Source organism: Gavialis gangeticus, unplaced genomic scaffold (genome assembly GCF_001723915.1).
Source record: "Gavialis gangeticus isolate Ggan-Ray unplaced genomic scaffold, GavGan_comp1, whole genome shotgun sequence".
Classification (NCBI taxonomy): Eukaryota; Metazoa; Chordata; order Crocodylia; family Gavialidae; genus Gavialis; species Gavialis gangeticus.
The window spans coordinates 227,523,213-227,542,598 of record NW_017729032.1 but is presented as its reverse complement, the minus strand read 5'-3'; the positions used below and the strand labels follow the sequence as shown (position 1 = coordinate 227,542,598).

The following is a 19,386-nucleotide window of genomic DNA, read 5'->3' as shown; positions in this document are numbered from 1 at the left end:
AGGGATGTGTGATTGCACCAACACTCATTTCCAGATATATTACAGCTAGTTGACATTTCATAGCTGACAGACTTCTATCTGGATTTAGCATCCAATATAGCATGGGTGGGAATCTCTTGATTATCAACTGGTTACATTTCAAATACAAAATAACCAATACTTCCGTTACTGAGCTCCAGGTCATTGTTGACTGCTTCTGTGCTGTGTACGAAATGCTTGGGCTCACTTTCAACTTTTCAGAAACCAAGATACTTTACCAACCCAACCCAAATCAACCAGCTGTTCCTCCATGCATTTAGAGGACAATCTTTGGAGAATGTTGAGCATTTCCCCTACCTGGGTAGGCAACTTTCCCAAAACGTAAACACAGGCAATGATTTTCAACACTGGATAACATCTATCAGTGTTGCTTTTGGATGTCTGCAAAATTGTGTCTTCAGTGATCATCATTAGGGTGCAAACCAAATCTTCCCAGCTATATTCTCCTTTAATCTATCTCTGGAAAATCCACCATATTAACTGGAAGGACAGAAAAATGAATGGCAGCTTTCTGACTCAGGCAGACACCACTGGCATTGAAGCAATGTTTATATGGCACCAGCTCCATCGGACAGGACATGTCATTAGGATGCCTGATGTCACAGGGCGGGGACCCAGGAGCGGCCATGATCTCTCCTGGCACCCCCTACTGTGCCAAGTTGGTATAAATGCACCCTCGTTCTCGCCCACCACGTCTTTGATGGTATGAATATTTAAGGGAGGCTGCCTTTTGTCCTCCTTGGCACAGTACCCCCTGATGTACTCCGGCCTGTGCCCTGTCTACAGTGATCTTGGGCACTCCCGCCTCAAGGGCTATGCATGGCTCCTACCACCCCTAATACCACACCCCAAGCCTCTCAGATGTCCCGGACATTGTCTAGTCACGTACTGTTGCCCGCGCCCTAGCAGACACTCGCAGGCCTCTCTAGGCTGAGCCCATACCAGGCCCTCCTCACTCGTGTGCCCTCCCTGGGGCTCCTCGCTCGTGCGCCCGCACTGGGGCCTGTCTCTGCGATCCCCTGCCCGCACTGGGGTCTGTCTCTGCGATTGGGGCTCAGGTGGCCGCAGCCATGCCTGACCCCCAAATCCCCTCCTTGGGGCTCCTTATTCCAGTGCGCCCTCCCTGGGGCTCCTTATTCCAGTGCGCCCTCCCTGGGGCTTAACGCAAACACCTTCTGGGTTTCTCATCAGTGCCCACTCTTGTGCTCCTCAGAATTGGGGCTCAGGTGGCCGAAGCCATGCCTGGCCCCTAAATCCCCTTCTCGGGTCTACAATTTCTAAACGGCTCAGGCGGCCTCGGCTTTACCTGGCCCTCCAATGCACTGTGCCCCCTTGTCGGGGCTCTGGGGTCAGCGCACCCCTAGATGCGGTGCCCTCTCTGGTACCGGGGTCCCCACACCGCTGTGGAGCCCCTAATGAGGCCTCCTCCAACCCCTACAGCCTCACCCAGTCCTCCGGTCTAACAACAAACAATATCATAAGCCAATCAGCTACAACTTAAGAACTAAGCCACCTGGCTAAACATAAACTCTAAGCCCTCTGGCTACTCATCAATCAAATCCCCTACCCGGGCTTTCTCCTCCCAGTACTCTCGAGCCGAAACTGTTCATGCCATCAAGCTGCTCTCCAGCAGACCCCCTTCTCCCATGGTTGTTAGTGGGGAACTTCCTGCTTATCCTCAGCCTAGGCTGCTTATATAGGCCAGGCCCTGCCCCCTTCCGGTCAGGTGACTGGCCTGTGGTTGCCCCGGCAACCCGCACCTGTACCTTCTCTTAGGAGCAGGGCACTTCAGTGCCCAGCGACACCTGACAATCTGCTCCCAAAACAGATCCTATACTCCCAATTTATTTATGGTCACTGCTGTAGAGGTGGGCAAAAGAAGAGATCCAATGACACCTAGAAGACCAAGATGAAGAAATGTGTTATTAACATCAATATTTGGGAGACTCAAGCACTGAACTCAGCCCAGTGGTGCTGTGTTCTATGACAAAGCAAACTATGGAGGTGAGAGAAACATCTCATCTATGGAGGTGAGAGAGACAAAGGGAGAGCTGTGACCTAATGTAATAAGGATCTACTCCTTTCTTCTGGAACTATTTGCCACATCTGTAGTCAGACATGCAGATCTCAGAACAACCTCCTCAGTCATCTACAGACTTACTGATTACTCCCCTGTCTACTAGAAGACTTGTCATCCTTATATCAAGATACTACTGACATTGATATTATATATTGCCAAAACAAAATACTGAAATGTGATCAAACACAAACTTAATATTGGAAACCCAATGTCTCTCCTAGTGTCGGTTAGTTACTGTGCTATTAATATAATTATCTATAATAGTTATGCAGAACCTGCATTGCAGTAGTTTCCACAGGTTCCAATCATATCAGGGATCCACTGTACTAAAACCTGTAAAAACACATGGTAAAAAACTGTCCTTGCTTCAAACAATTTACAGTCTTTGGTTCTCTCTGTACAGAAACTTTACATGAATTTAACTACACAGAGCAGACTCGAACGAGCCGTAGTTAAATCACCACAATCCATTTTGTAGTGTGGGGCACTGAATACACAAGACGCTGCAGATGCTTTAATTGGAGCAGCTCCCAAGAACCACTTTAATTAAGGTGCCTCCCCCCCCTCCATGTAAAGATGCTCTTACTGCGCAGCTAATTAGTCAACTGCACAGTAAATGCCTCATGTAGACACACCAGCAGAAGGATAAGCTTTAAGGCTAGGAGGGGCAGTCAAAACCCTAGAAACCCATGAAGTATTCTCATATCTCATAATTCTAACAGTTAACTGCTGGATTATTCCTACTTTTACTATTCAGGTGGCTTTACTTTTGGTTGATTTAAGGTTATCCTTTTAATTTTACTCCTTGTAGGTAAAATCCTGACATTATTAAGGTTCTTAAGCTTTTCTTTAATACAGCCAGGGTTTTCACCACTATCTAGCTGTAATTGTAAGTACTAACATTGAAACACAGAATACTTGAATAATGTATATGCCAAACATATTATTATTCAGTAGTAGTATGTAGTAGTTTCATAAAGTAAATCACCCAAATACAGTATATATTATTTTACTGAATTAGTTTCTGCTTCAGTTCTTCAGAAATCACTGACTTCATGTATTATTCTAAGGGAGTTGTGCTGGGGGTTTTTTGTTTGTTGGGGTTTGGGGTTTTGGGGGTTTTTTTGCTTTGCTTTGCTTTGTTTTCTAGCAGGGCAGACAATATTATTTTATTTCTGTTTACTGTAACTTGAAAAGTTCTTGTATGGCACAATGCCATTGTCTTTTGGCTGCCATCCTTTAAAGATTAAATTTATTGATGACAGAAAAAAATCCTCTTCTAAACAAGGATTGTGTTTGCAATAATAGCTTACTTATTACAGGAGAAGTGTGCCTGTTCACCCTACTTATATAAGAGCTATTGAATCAGTATGTAAAGTCACAAGAACAGTTTGCGCATCTCATCCAATTTCAGATTTGATCCTCCAAGGTGCCCACAACTTCTTGAAAGAAAGTTAGGACTCTCAGTTCCCTCTGAAATCCCTATGATTTGGAGTTGTTGGATACCTCAAATAAGATGCTCAATTCCTGACAATATCAGACTGTTGTTAACTTCCCCTTTTCATTGCTTGAGCATTTGAACTGCTATATGAACATCTTTAAGAATGCAGAACTGGATTAATTTTTGAATATTTCCCCCTCTATTTATAAGTAATTTTATATCACAACCACATTTTGTAATAAAGAAGTCTACTAAAACATTGTTTTTTCTCCTATGACAGGCTTAGGCTTGGCAAGCCAGGTGAGCTTGGCAGATTGTCCCAATGGCTTTCAGAGCCTGAGGTGAGCACAGACATTCCTAGATTTGCCCAAAACTAGTTTAGTCATAATCTTATGTGAAATCTCAATATGCAGAGAAAAACACTTTAATTATTAAATACACATACTACCTTTTTCTTAAATTTTTACTATTTAAAAAAATATTTCACAAAATTTAATGAAATCTCATATTGCTATGAGTAAGCTTAAAGTTTTAAGATGTGAGTCAAATTTTGTTTAAAACAAAGGAGGTTAATGTGAATGTCATGATAGATAGACATTTTTTTTTTTTAATTAATTCAATGTTTAGCAACACAAAGCTGAATTGAATGCAGGGCAGTAAGACCAGGGTATAACTAGGCCATGGGTAGTCCAAAATATGGTTCAAGTGGAGCAGTAGTTTGGGCCAAAATTAAAGTTCAAATCTGAAGGTAAGGAGAAAAAGGTCCACACCAGAGTCAGGAAACTGAAGAAGCTGATCAGAAGTCAGACAAGGCACTAGAGTCAGGGGTAAGCAGTAATTAAGGTAGGCACTTGAGACACAGGTAAGTCTTAGTAGAGTCGCTTAAATCTGATGAAAAATTTAGAATACTGGTAGGTTCTCACCAGCAATCTACTCAATCTTTTTCTATATCTGACCTTGAGGTAGGGTAGGGTAGGGTAGAGTTTTATGCAGGGTATGATCTAACCTAGTTACATGCACTTTCCTCATGAAGATTGAAAGGATTATGAAAATAACTGTTACATATCTGGAGTCTGCATGGCTCTGCTCTTATGCCATACCTATGCCTTGCTCCCTGGAGTGGCAATAGGTATTAAAGTCCAAATGAATTAGTCAGTTCACCCTTCTAGGGATCAAAAAAAAAATGTAAGAAAAAAAACCCAAAACAATGCATGCTTAGGCAGCGTGTGCTGCTGAAAAGCAGAGTCAGGATGCTCAGAGCCATGCTGTAGCTGCCAGCCAGGCTCTGCCTGGCAGGATCACCATTGTTGCAGCCCTGTAAGGCCCCCAGGACACTGGGTAAGGCTTCTGGGGCCATCACAGTGCTGACTCTAGCCTCCCCTACTGCCCCTGGGGTAACTTGACATGCCAAAGCATGTGTAGTCTGGGCATTCCCCATGGACAAGTAGCTGTGGTGCAAGGTGCACTGCTGCTACTTGTCCCTGGGGAACCAAATGATACATGTCTTGAGGAGCCCCTGGGCTCTGCTCCTGCTCTGAGTGAGAGGCATGGGAGAGAAGGGTTTCAGTGATGGAAGCATAGAACTGGGAGACACAGTGAATGAAGCTATAGGGAGTGGGGAAGCATGCCTCCCCACAGCTTCATGTCACCTTCATGCTAAACCCCAGAAAGCTACAGCACCCAAGGGAGAACTGGCAGCTTTTGGGAGAAATGGAACAGGCAGTTTAGCAAGATTTCAGTTAACCTCAAGGAACTGAGGTAAACTGAAATTTTCCATGGCTTTTGCCTACCTCCAGGCAAAAGGTGTAACCCTCTCCAGAGAAGACTGGGGGCCTAAAATTGTACTGGAGGGCCTCAGCTGAGGTCAGCAGGGGTTGGTGGAGGGCTCCCCAAAAGCTCCCCCGCCAAAACACCTTACCCCAGGATGGGAATGTGGGGGCCTGTGGAGGGAGGCCCCAGCCTCCATACTTCCACCTCTCAGGTGTGAAGTTCCCATCACTGCTTGTCCCCTCCTGGCACTAGCAGAGCCCAGCCTGCCCCCAAGCAGTTCCTAGGCAGAAGAGTTTGGGAGGGTAGAAAATTTGCCCATGGAGAAGGAGGTGGGGGGTGGGACTAAGAGTAGTGCACCCTGGACTGCAAGTTTCTCATTTTCTCTCCATGGAGAAGATGGAAATTATCCTAACACACGGGTGGGCAAAATGTGGCCCACGGGCCAGATGCAACCCACCAGGCCACTCTATCCAGTCCACGGGGCCCCTAAAAAAATTTAGAAAATAAATATTTATCTGTCCCCGGCTGCCTGGCATGTGGCCCCCGATGGCTTGCCAAAACTCAGTAAACAGCCCTCCGCCCAAAATAATTCCCCGCCCCTGTCCTAACACAATCTGGATAACACAGCCCAGAGTTAGCCCTCACCTGAAGTGGCATAACTCCTAGTATGAGTTAATGAGCTTTCATGTGTAGATGCTCACATTTTAAGTGCCGTTAGCATAGTTTAAGTGTAACATTTAATTTACCCTTAAGTAAATTACATTTAACTGTAGTTAAGCTTGACTATAACTGATTTATCTGTAGCTCTTGGTTATCCAAACACAAAATGTACTTTATATTTATAAGTTTTACCAGTTATAATTTCACAGTCAGTACTCTTCTTTCATTTATAATGGTGGAAGTTAGGAGTCACTTTTATTTAATGTCAGTGAAGTCAAACTAGAAAAATAATAACTAAACAATAAATAAAAGAAAAAATAAAGAAGTCATTATTTACATTTCTGAACCTGATTTCTCATCTTATTCTTTCATAAAAGCCCAATAAACTGCTTATGCCAAATTCTGTCAAAATGTTGGTGTGTTCAGCTTATTTCATGAGCTTTCTCTTTTGGCCCAGATACAAACATCACACTTTTGCCAGTGTAAGTGATCAGAAACTGGTCTATATCCATAACACAAGAGAAGTTCAGCACCCACAGACTGGCAAAACCTGGTCTAAGATTTGCCTCTTTCCCCCAACTATGTGCCCTGTGACAAAACTTCCTTTGGTTTTAGCATTTCAGGGTCAGATCCCAAGTGAGTAGTCCTACTGAAGAACTTAGATGTTTAAAGTTAAGTACATGCTTAAAGTTTATCTGGATCCAGGATATAATAATCAGCCCCTTATAGGATCTAATTAATATTATTTGCATAACTCCAAGATTGTACTGGAGTTCGTACTGGACTCAGTGTACTGATGTTCTGTCTCTTTGCTTTCCATTGCAGAAAAGGAATATATTTATAGAATGTGAAAGAGATAGCAGATATCTTAAATTATTTTATTCAAGGGAAAATAAAGCAGCTGTTCTTAATTGTGGCTAGTGACTTTTTTTTTTGTCCTATATACATCAGATGACTCACTGTATGCATATGTAAAACTGCGTAAAATTTGCTTTGTCATGCTGTTAAGTTCCTAAATTGTGAGTGGCATTCTTTACAGGATGTGCATTTAATATACTATTATGCGTAACTGTTCAAGTGGGTTTCACACATTCATAAGTAGGTTCCTTTTAAACATTTTGGCATGTTGTTATTTATTCTGGACAATATTTTACTAGTTTTTACCAAGAATGTATTTGTTCACTACTGAAAAGGAACTGAGCATGATATATGTCTCAAAACAATTGCACTCAGCTGTCCAGGAGGAAAAGATGTAGGACATTCCTGTCTATGCCTGGGAAGTTTTCTTCAATGTGTCACGTGTATCATAATGTATCCTGTGCACATATATATATATATATATAAGGCAGACTGTGCCACAAGAACAACTGCCAGGACTTTTCAGTCCCCAAAGCACATAAGAATCCTGACCCACCCTTTCAGCAGGTCCTCCCTTCCCATCGGTTCTGGGCAGCATCTCCCCTCTCCTGCCCTTCCATTCCCCCATCACCCTCTTTACTCATGCCTCTGGGTGCAGGGACATCTGCCTGCCACTCTTCCAGAGGTTTATGTCCCACTCAGACTGGAGCTACAGGAAGTGGCTGCATGAAAAGCCAGATTTGGCCACTGACAACAACCGTGGTGCCCATGGTGAATGGGTTACCCTGTCCTTGCTGGAGAAGCACCCAGAGGGGCTAGGCAGGGAGAAAGAACTAGTCCACTGCCACTGTCCCCAGCCAAATCTGGCTCTCTGTGGAGCTACTCCATGAAGCCCTGTTAGGAATAGAGCAGGAGTGACTCTGGAGCTCCCCTGATTCCTGAAGCAGCAAGGAACAGCAAGGACAACAAAGTGGTGGTAAAAGAGGGAGGAACGGGATGCACTACTGACCATTAAAGGGAATAGACCAGTGTTTATTTCACTTAGCAATGGTAATCTCTCCTTCCTGAGCAGATCTGCATCCACTTCTTTCAGGGTTTCCCCCTGCAAGTGTTCTGGAGTGCACCATTCTCATTTTTTTATATTGGACCTGTCCCAATATTGCTTGATAGTTTGAATCCTGTCAGATTGTGTCTCCTCACTTGTTTCTAGTGCAAGTGTTCTGACTACTGGTGACCACTTTTTCTTCCTCGTCTGGTCATATTTTTTAATAAAACCCATGACTCCCTAGTTCCTGCTATACTTACTGCAGTCGGTGTGTCCTAGACATGCAAGAAGTATGTCTACTTACTGGACCTCTCAGGGGACTTGTATATGGAGATGACTGGTTTCTCTATTCCAGAATGACTTATATGTGAGCTGGGTAGTAAGGCAGTCAGCCCTACTAAAGTGATGGCAGTTCTGGGCATATGCAGTAGAGCTCTAGGCAAATTTTTGCGAAATTTTCTGTCAAAACTTGGATGCCTGTAGACTCTTAAATTTAATTTTGGAGACTTTCAAATCCGAATTACCTAGTGAGACAACTGTTTCTTATATCTGTATTTGATGTAATGTTTTTTATCCTCATTTACATAATTATACAGTAAACTAAATAATCAGATATTCCTAAGTTTTCCTCTGACTGTTAGCTTTTAGAAAGATGAAAGAAAGACAAATGTGAAACAATTTCCTTGCAGAACTGGAATTATGATCTTAACACAATTTGAGTATTGTTTAATTGCCCATATATGAAAATGTGTTTCTTTTCCCCCTGGTTTCATATTATGGAACTTACTATAAACTCAAATAAAAAAGAAGTGTCCTGAAATCATCTGCATGAAATATTTTATAGCCTATTTTTTTCTTGAACATGTAGGTGATTTGAGAGAGATTTCCAAATACTAGCTGTGGATTATTTAATAACTAGTGCTCATAAAACTGAAGTTTGTTTATTCTTTTCTAGATGTGCCATCCAGTCCCTATGGAGTGAAAATTCTAGAGTTGTCACAGACTACTGCCAAGGTGTCTTTCAATAAGCCAGACTCACATGGAGGTGTCCCCATTCATCATTACCAAGTAGATGTAAAAGAAGTGACTTCAGAGACCTGGAAAATAGTGCGCTCCCATGGAGTTCAAAGTGAGTTTGCAATAAGAGAACTAGATATTTTTAATAATGTTTTATTAATAGAATATCAGTATGAGTTAAGTCTTTGTTACTATGACCCATCATTACAACACCAGGGACCATATCTTCAGACAGTCTGTGCTTTTGAGTCCTTATAATCTTGTAAAAGCAAATTGACATGATTCTCTAGTTTTGAATATTAAAATAAGCATTAAATATGCATTTAATTGAGAAATAATAAAAGGACTACAGCATGCCATTTTAAATCTGATGATTAATTATTGAGTTTGAACTACTTGGTAAAATTTTACATTCCCATTAGTCTTCATTACATATGTTTCAAAACATAATTATAGAATATTATATAATAAATGATTGATTAATGCTACAGTAAATATCTTTTTTATGAAAGATACATGGTCAAGATGCTAGGCAGATGGAATCAAATCTTAGTCAACCTTCTGCATTACTTTAAAGTCATAAAATATCTATAAATCTCCATAAGAAGCAGAGGAAACTACTGGCATGGGTGTCAGAGTGCTGTCAGAGTCCACTAGTCCCTAACAGACAGACGTATCATTAGGTGTTGTTAGCAGGTACTATAGGTTAGAGCAGGGGTTTTCAACCGGGGTACATGTACCCCAGGGGGTACTTGGGATGGCCTCAGGGGGTACTTGGCAGCGCGCACTGCCACCACCACTTCCAGTGCCGCCAGCATGCTCACCGATTGGCTGTGGGCTCCCCCCTTCCACCCTCCCCATCCGTCTGGCCACCAGAGGACTCTACCATCTGCTGGGGGTACACTGACACAAAAAGGTTGAAAATTCCTGGGTTAGAGCATCCCTGAGATGATGTGAGGGGGTTGACTAGTTTCCAGCTATCTACAGGTTGCCAGATCACAAATTTGGCCAATACTTAAATGTGGGTGCAGACATATAGTATGTTTGTTTGAGAGTAAATGTACTTTAAAATTATACTTTGTAGTAAATTTACTTTGTAATAAAAGCTGAAAACAGGGTTAGCTCTCTCAAGCTGACTGCCTACAACAGATCCTTTTTCAGTGCCTGCCTGGCCATAAAATGGTGAGAGTGGTTTGCAGAGTAAATGGCTCCCTCAAAATGAAAAAGACTAGGGGAGTAGTAAAGCTATTACACACTTTTCCAGGACTAACTTTACCCTGTATTTGAGTGATTTACTATGAAATAAGGTTGTGTATCATACATGTGCTCCAAATTTACCCTATAGTAAAACTTCCCACACTCTAAGTCTCTCTCTCTCTCTCTCTCTCTCTCTCTCTCATACACACACAGATTGAAGAATTATATTCCATATTATCTCTTTACCTTCAATATTTAGCAGAACTATAATTATGACATAATACGATGGCTCATTTTTTTTATTTTAAAATTATTTGGTAAATCATGCTAATTGTCAGAAATGTCCTAATTAAGATGGCATAACTATCAATTAAAGCTTCTGATTTCCCCAAATTAACACATCATAAAAATTCCACTTTTTGGTGCTGCTTCCTCCCTCTCCAAATTTTTTGAAAACCCTTTGGCCATTTAATGTTTGAAAATGCTGCCAAATCATTAATACACTATGATGCATTACAATACATTCTCACTTTTTGGGGCAAGAAAAATTCAAGTTTTAAAGGTGGTAAGTTTTAAATTAAACTCAAAACTTTGCCAAACTAAGGATCAAAACTTGACCTTTTAACAATTTAAAACAATGTGTAGAGCTGGTTACAGGTTTTCTGACAGAACGTCCCTCAGAAAGCCCAGTGAACTGAAAAAGAATTTGTAGAAGTGTGAAAGGTATGAAAGGGGTAAAATGTGAAACTGTTTTAATTTTTTTATGAAAATAGGGTTGAAATGTTACATTATGCTTTTTTTCAAAGAAAATTATATATTTCTCTGATTATAAATTTGGAAGACTACACTTCATAATTTTGACTACAGGTGGAAATACCATAAAATAGGGGAGGTGGTATGTTTGAAATTGCAAAATAAAAACATTTTGTGAGATTTTCATCATCTTCAGGATTGTTGATCAAGGAGTTTTAGAAAATTATAAATGGCATAGTGTATCAGAACTAAACTATGGCATGAAATGCACATGGATATATGTGTTTCTTTTGTCGCTATGTATGGTAGTGTAAAAACATATTTTAAGTTCCTGTCCTTAAAATGTATATTTACTTCCTAAGCTTTAGCGGAGAAGAAGAAATAACAGGAGGAAGAAGACTTTTGGCAGTTGATAGTATCACTGGTGGAGGGGTGGCACTCTACATGAAAAACTGAATTGAATCAAATACAGTAGATTTTTAAACCAATAAGAAAGGTACCATAGACTCTTTGTGGATAGAAAACCCAGGTTTCAATGGAAAAAGTATGTCTGGGGATATATTATCGACCCCCAGACCAGGATGGAAGCAGCAAGCTTGAAATGCTAAGGGAATTGAGAGAGGCTGTGACAATAGAAAATGCAGTAATAATGGGCAACTTCAACTACTAACAAATAGACGTTGTCAATCTAAGATCGGGCTGGATTACAGAGACCAAATTTCTTAATGTTATAAAAGACTGCTCCATGGAGTAGTTAGTCCTGGAACCTACAAGAGGAAAGGCCATTCTTGATCTAGTCCTAAGTAGTGCACAGGATAAGTGTTATTGAGCCACTCAGCAGTAGTGACCACAATACAATTGGGTTTGACATCCATGTAGGAGGGGAGACAATAAAATCTACCACAATAGCCTTGAACTTAAAAAAGGGAGACTATACCAAAATGAGGAAGCTAGTTAGAAGTTAAAAGGGGGCCCTAAAGAAATGAGGAACTTGCAGGTAGCATGGGAATTGCTTAAGAACACTAGCACTAGATTGGAGGCACAAAGCAAATGCATACTGCAAATAAAAATAAATAAAAGAAAGCAGATTAAAAGAAAGCCGGCATGGCTTAATGGCCAAATTGCAGAGGCAATAAGCAGAAAAAGGCCTTCTTTCAAAAAATGGAAGTCAGATTCTAATGTACGAAATTAAAAAGAGCATAACCACTGGCAAGGCCAATATGAATCTGTAATAAGACAAGATAAGAGAGAATTTGAGGAGAAACTTGCTAAAGACACAAAAGGTAACAATAACAATTTCTTTAAATATATTAGAAGCTAAAGACCTGCCAGGGAGTCATTTGGACTTTTGAGTGATCAGAGTGTAAAAGGGATGCTAAAGGATGACATGGCCATTGCTGAGAAACTAAATGTGTTTTTTGCATCTGTCTTCACTGTGGAAGATGTGAGGGGAAATTTTGTTACCAGACCTACTCCTGAGCCAAACTGAGGTTTCAGTAGATGAGGTTGTAGAGGAAATTAATAAACTAAACAGTAGCAAATCACCAGGACCTGATGGCATTCATCCTAGGGTTCTGAAGGAGTTCAGTTTGGAAATGCAACCTGTCATTTAAAACAGCCTTGGTACCAGAGGACTAGAGGTTTGCCAATGTGACTACCATATTTTAATATGGTGTAGTCTCTAGATGGAACTACAGGCCAGTGAACCTAACTTGTGTTTTTAGAAAGCTGGCAGAAAGAATAATTAAAAAAAAAATTGTTCAGCATATGGATGAATATGACTTGTTGGGGAGGAATTAACATGGCTTTGTCAAAGGGAGACTGTGACTTACCAACCTACTAGAGTTCTTTAAGGGTGTCAGTAAGCTGGTGGAACAGGGAGGTCTCTAGAAAGCCTTTGACAAGGTCCTCAATCAGAGGCTCTTAACTAAACTAGGTGGTCATGTGTTTACATGTAATGTCCACTCATGGATTACAAACTGGCTCTAGGATGAAAAGCAGAATGAGTATAAATGGTCAGCTTTCAAGATGGAAAAAAGTAAACAGCAGGGTTTCTCAGGGATCTGTGTTGGGACCAGTGCTGTTTAACATATTCATAAATGATCTGGAAAAGTGGGTGAGTAGTGAGGTGGCTAAATTTGTGGATGACACAAAAGTATTCAAAGTAGTAAAGATCAAGGCAGACTCTGAGGAATTACAGAAGGATCTGACATGACTGAGTGATTGCGCAACTAAATTAACTAAATGAAATTCAGTGTAGATAAGTGTAAGTGGTACACCTGGGCAAAAATAACCTGAATTATACACACAAGGATAGGCTTTACATTATCTGTTACCACACAAGAAGCATATCTGGGAGTCAAAGATGTTCACTAAAAACATTAGCTCAGTGCTCAGCAGCTGTCAAAAAGGCAACTCAAATTTTAGGGATTATCAAGAAAGGAGTTGTAAACAAAACTGAAAGTATCATTATAAATCCTTGGCGAGTCCACACCTTGAACACTGTTCCCAATTCTGGTCCCCACAGCTTAAAAAGGTTATTAAAAAACTAGATTAGTGGTATGAGGAGAGACTAAAGAGACTAGGTCTATTCAGTTTAGAAGCAAAGCTTGAGGTGGGGGTGTGACAAGGTTTCATGAAATACTACATGGTGTAGAGAAAGTAAATAGGGATTTATTATTTACTGTCTCTCACAGTAGAAGAACTAGGAGTCACAAAAGGAAGCTAGTAGTTAGTAAGTTTCAAACTAACAAAAGGAAGTCCTTTTATAAACAGTGGGCACATCTACACATGATGCTTTAATGCACATTAGCCTAAGTTAATGGACGTGTCTACACATGAGCGCCCTTAATGTGAATTAAAAATGGCAAATTTTGGCTATTTCTGCCTAAATTTGTTACCAGAGTGGAATAAGATAGTTCACCTTTAATCTGATAAGTCTTACCAATATCAAAAGTTTTGCCAAACATCAAATCATTTTTTTTTTCACAATGGGATCAACTTTTGGACCAGCTACACAGCCATGACTGTATACTACTATACTGTGTACAAACTGCTGCCTGAGACAAATCTGTAGAAGTTCTTTTCAGATACTGTGACAGAAAAGTAACTATCCTTGTCTCTCACAAAAATAAAGCATAAGAAGTTTTAAAGTCTGCTATAATGCAACAGTAAATGCAGGCATCAAATTAGGTACAAATAGTTAAAGTGCATTAACAAATGTCTGGATGTATTAAAGCACATTAACACTGTGTGTGTGTGTGTGTGTGTGTGCGTGTGTGTGCGCGCGCACGCACGCACTAACTTGGGACTAACTAGAGTCCCAAGTCATTCCACACAAACAGCATTAATTTGCTTTAATGCCTGTACATGTAGACGCCTGCCTAAACCCGCTTAATGTGCATTAAGCTAATGCACATTAAATTTAGGTGTGCTTAAGTGCATGTTTAGATATGCCCGGTGTGTAATTAAAGTGTAGAACTCATTGACACCAGATGTTGTGGAAACTGACAGTTTAGCTACATTCAAAAGGGAGCAGGACAAATACTTGGAGAAGAGGTGCATCAGTAGCTATTGAGCATGGGAATTAGGGATACAGCCTCTGAATGAGACATTCCTAAACCTTAAATCCTGGAGGCTGCAAGTGAGAGAGGAACAGTGAGAAAGAAACCCTGGTTATACCCAGTTCAGTCTTCCTTTCAGCATCCACTGTCTGGCACTGTCGGCACATCTACACATGCACTAATAAGTCTTTTCTAATGTGCATTACATTTAATACCTACAATATGGGCATTAGGCTGCACTAATGTGCAGTAGGACGTTTGCATGCTTTTTTAGTGACGCGTAATACACAGTAACCTATTTTACTGCATATTAGCGTAACGTCACAGTTTTTTACGTAACACTTGAATGAACATTATAATAGTCTACTGCACAGTAAAGTGCACATGTAGACATGCCCTGTGTGACGCAGAATACTGGGCATGATGATGGACCTATGATCCAACCCAGTAAATGGCAGTTCTTACGTTCTTATATATTAACAACTACATTGTTCAACTCAAAGTAATGATGCAAGGAAGAGAAGAAAAGATGTAGCTTTTACTCATGTATCATGATAGTTTTCCATTTCTCTTGATAACTTAGTTTGAATTTTATGGTTTCTCTTAATCAAAGGGTATACAGAAATTATTACATAACAAGAACAGTCAAAGCATTATTGTTTTTTTTTGTTTTTTTTTTTATCAGTACTGACTGGAGTTATTTTCCTGCCAACATTCACTCAGTTTGATTTTGAAATACTCTCTTAACATTGCACTTTGATTTATATATTTTAATTTAGGATTTGTTAGTTTATTGATTGCTCCTGTACAATCTGTTTTAATTTCACATTAGTAACTGTGAACCTGGAGAATATCCTGGGAAGTACAAATATTCAACGGGCTTCTGTGATCAATGCTTTTTGTGAATAGTTTCCAAAATACCTTGAAGCAGAATGGGCATAACTCAGTCTTGTTGACCTCAACTACAGTGTAGTTATGTTTTCTCTGAATAAACTGCAAACCTATCTCCTCTTCCTGTTGTTTGTGGGTCCCGTTGGTCTCAATATTTGTATTTCTCCTTTTCCCCATAGATTTTTATCACTTTTCCCCTGTATTATTCCTTTCTCTCCTTTCCAATGTACACTTCCCCCTGGTGTTTTACCCCCACATCTCTCTCCATTCCCTTGTGAGACTTTGCCCCACACTTCAACTCGGAGATGTCACAGTGAAAAAATGTCATGTGGCCTGCATATGTTAGAGATAGATAATGCTAGGTAGATCACTCTACCTAAGAGCAAAACCTTGGAACACCTGCATATAAGTCCTGAAGCATTACCTTTGAATCTCAAATATGTTTTGTAGTTTATAAGAAGATGAAAAACAAAAATGCTTTCCTTATTAAGAAGAATGGTAAGTGTAGCATTAAAAATTCATCAGGGACCGTAATTAATATGGTATAATAAATTAAATCAGTGGTTTTTTTCCACAGCAAATCAAGACTTTCTATAAGGACTTTTTTGGTAAAAAAAATAAATACACTGTGAACTTTTAAATCTATTTTGAAATGTTTATACTACTGTAACATTTCATATATCACTGCTTCTTAGCCACAAGGGGGGAACCCAACCATATGCACAGCTTTTTCAGCTTGTACTATACAGACTGACATCTTTTTTGTAAACTGATGCAGAGTATGATGTACTTGAAAATCTGTTGCTTTTTACGGTAAAATACCATAGGCACAAACAAACAAAACCATTGCAGTGCTACCAGAAACAAGCAAACAAAAAAAATACCGCACTCACCTGCTCTAGGAGGGAGAAGAAGTCCAACCGTGCTAGGGTTACCAAAAACCTTTTATCTTCTATACCAACTGACTGGTAACTATAGTGAGAGCCAGTGTAAAGACTTGGGCTTTTGCCTCTTTCCTTCCAGACTGCTCTTATGTGCAGTCTGTTACCACAAATTTTCTAAAAGTCTTTTTACACTTACCTGTGTTAGTTTTTATCCTATTTACAGAGCTATGGCAGGTAAGGTTGAGAGAACACTTCCATTTAAACCATTATTTTCAATTGCTTAATGCTTTTTTTTCAAAACTGTACTTTTTCTCAGCCTCTAAAGCCTTTTTACTTCACTTTTTTCATTCTATTGGGAAACTCATAAAAGTTGAGACACCTCTTTCAATTTGAGTTTGTTGAATGAACATAACCAATGTAACTTAATAATTTTAGGCATGTGTGAGAGAGAGAGAGAGAATTATGCTTGAATAATTCAGAACCAGTTTTCTTGTAAGGCCTCAGATTTACTCATCTGAGTGCTCCTCAGTAGAGAAAACATACTTTGTCCCTACACGCAGAAGTCTTTTATTTAACATTGTGACACTGTGGATGCTTGACAAGAAAACCAAAATCAGAGTATATACTACCACTGCTGTGTGTTTTTTATAGTTTCTGCTGTGTAAAACAGTTTTACACTGTGTACAAGCACCTCTCTCATGCTTGGCTAGCTTTGAAATTAGCCATTGTCAAATAATTATTAGTCAGAACTCTTTGACGAGAAACAGACTTTAAAGATGAACAATGCATTAGTCACCTTAAGCAATAAGCATTTGCCCTGTCTCTCTTACTGGAATAGGGAACAATAGTGGCAGCTATAAGCCATTCATTGCCTTTGTAGACAGTGGGTGAGTTTACACATGACACTGTGTCACTCTAGTGACACTCTCCCTTGCTATAGTGTAACACTCTGGCAACATAGGGACTAAAAAATAATTGTACACCACCAGCACAGCAGAGTAACTACCTCAGAAAGAAAGTACTAAATGACAGTGCAGTAACAACGGCACTGTAGGAGCATGTGTAGATGTGTCCAGTGATACTAACTGGGGCTGTATTACTCGATATGAGGGGCATCTCTGGGCTGGGTATTTTACATATTACAGCTGGGACTACTACAGCCAGGGCAGGTACCATTAACATGGCAGTATTACAACTGCTCCATAGCACCGGAAGTCCTGGTTGCTCAGTACTGTTGAAATGCAGACTGCTTATTTAGGTACATAAGCATGGACTTAATAGCATTACTTTAGCTACTAGCGTTGGAAAATCTTAGTCCTCAGGCACTTGCTTTATCTATCCATAGAACTATTACACTGTAGATGTAAAAGCCACTGGGACCTGTTCTGCCTTTGTTTTTTTCATTTATCAAGTACTGCCCATGTTTACTGTCTTTCATAGGGAAGGGCATAATACTTGCGAAGGACTATATACGTCACAATCAACACCTTATATTCCACAAAGAGAACACTGGGAGCCCAGCAGAGATCACAGAACACAGGCGTCATATGCCACACTCAGTAATTGAGCTATTATACTTTACCACTATTTCAGTCTCAAAATAGTTTCAACGTGATTGTCAGAGTCTAACAGCAGCTGGGTCTTTAAAAACATCACTGAATTATAAACTAATGGCAGATGTGCTTTCTTAATCAAAAGAAACAACTGTTTTCTTCAATTTGTCATCATCACCTATGCCTTGTGCTGGCTGAAGCTCAATCCAGACTCTGTCATCCACCCATGCCCCCAAGTTAGGCACTGAACCATATTTTCCAGATTGAATGAAAGGGAGATGCACAGTTATATATTGGGCTGTTGAGTAACCCTCTTAGGAGTTCCATCTGTATGTTGAACAGGAAGGAAGATAATATGGAAGATTTCAGAACCTCATTCTTGAGAGCTCTTTTGGAAGAGGTACAATTGTCCATAGTGACCCAGTTTAAGAGAAAACAATAGATTCACAGAAGAGTCATCAATCTGTTATGTTCAGTGGTATTGAAGGCAGCTGATGGATCTAGAAATAGCAGCATGGACATCTGCCATGAGATGCCCCTCATAAATACACTGCCCACAGATACCACTCAGATCATCAGCTATCATCAGGAAAGATAAGATAAGCAAACAATGTACTATCTGTTTAATAGCCATGTATCTATCCAAATTTATAAGGATTAGGCAGGTCAAAAGCATGGAGGTGCTGTGAGAGTTGTTTGCCCTAGCCTTCTACACAGTTATACCCAGAAAGGGAAGGTGTGAGTACCTACTTGGTAAGTGACATTGTCAGCATCAAGGAAAGGATGCATGTTTGCTGCCTTCAACAAAAACAACAGCCTGCCCGTTTTGATGGGCTCCACATGTTGGAGGCTCAGGGTCTTCCCCATTGGCTTTCACATGCCAGCAGTGGCATGAATAAAATGTAAAGGCTGTGAGAGAGATTTTTTTTCCCAATGCTCCCTGTTTCTCTGACTGAAACACTAGTGGAGAAGAAAACAACCCTGTTTCCTGAAGTTTCCACTGTACCAGAGTGGAATAAGGTAGTCTATCTTTAATCTGGTAAGTCTTGCCAGTAAAATAACAAACCATTTCTTCACAGTGGGAGCAATTTTCAGACCAGCTATCCGGCCAAGACTGTATACTACTATACTATGTACCAGACAAACTATTGCCTGAGAGTTGAAGTTATTTTCGGATACTGTGAGAGAAAAGTAACTGTTCTTGCTTATCACAAAAGTAAAGCATAAGAATTTTAAAAGTCTGCTACAGTGCATCAGCCCCAGCATGAGAATGTCAGCAGCACTGCTCTCCTTTTCACTACAGCTTCATTTGTTAAAGTTCATTTGTAAACCAGGGTAATTTGTGAGAGCGAAGCAAGTAAACTGTAAATTAATGGTGGAGATGAAATAGCAGGATGAAATTTTGTTATCCATAGAAGAAATGTTGCTGTCCAGTTACAGAAAGGAGTCTTTCAATTCGCCCAGCTCCCCAAATAAGGGGCAAGGTGCAAATGCTATTTGTAAATCTACCTTTCTTAAAAGAAATTCTCTAGTGTTGAATTATAGGAGGGGGGGGAACCCCCCTTTTTTTTTAAAGTGCTAAGCATATTTATGCAAGACAGTGGTTCTGACCCTTTCTTCCCAGATAGATCCAAA

The 19,386-nt window shown here is 40.2% G+C and overlaps 1 protein-coding gene across 2 annotated transcripts in view; it reads left to right on the top strand.

Annotated features, from left to right (window-relative positions):
• NCAM2 (neural cell adhesion molecule 2) overlaps positions 1-19,386 on the top strand; it is a 691,500-nt gene that overhangs the window by 529,005 nt on the left and 143,109 nt on the right. For both annotated transcript variants that reach the window (XM_019524735.1, XM_019524736.1), the window contains exon 12: positions 8,849-9,022. In XM_019524735.1, coding sequence (XP_019380280.1) covers positions 8,849-9,022 — 174 coding nt within the window. The remainder of the gene's footprint in view (positions 1-8,848; positions 9,023-19,386) is intronic.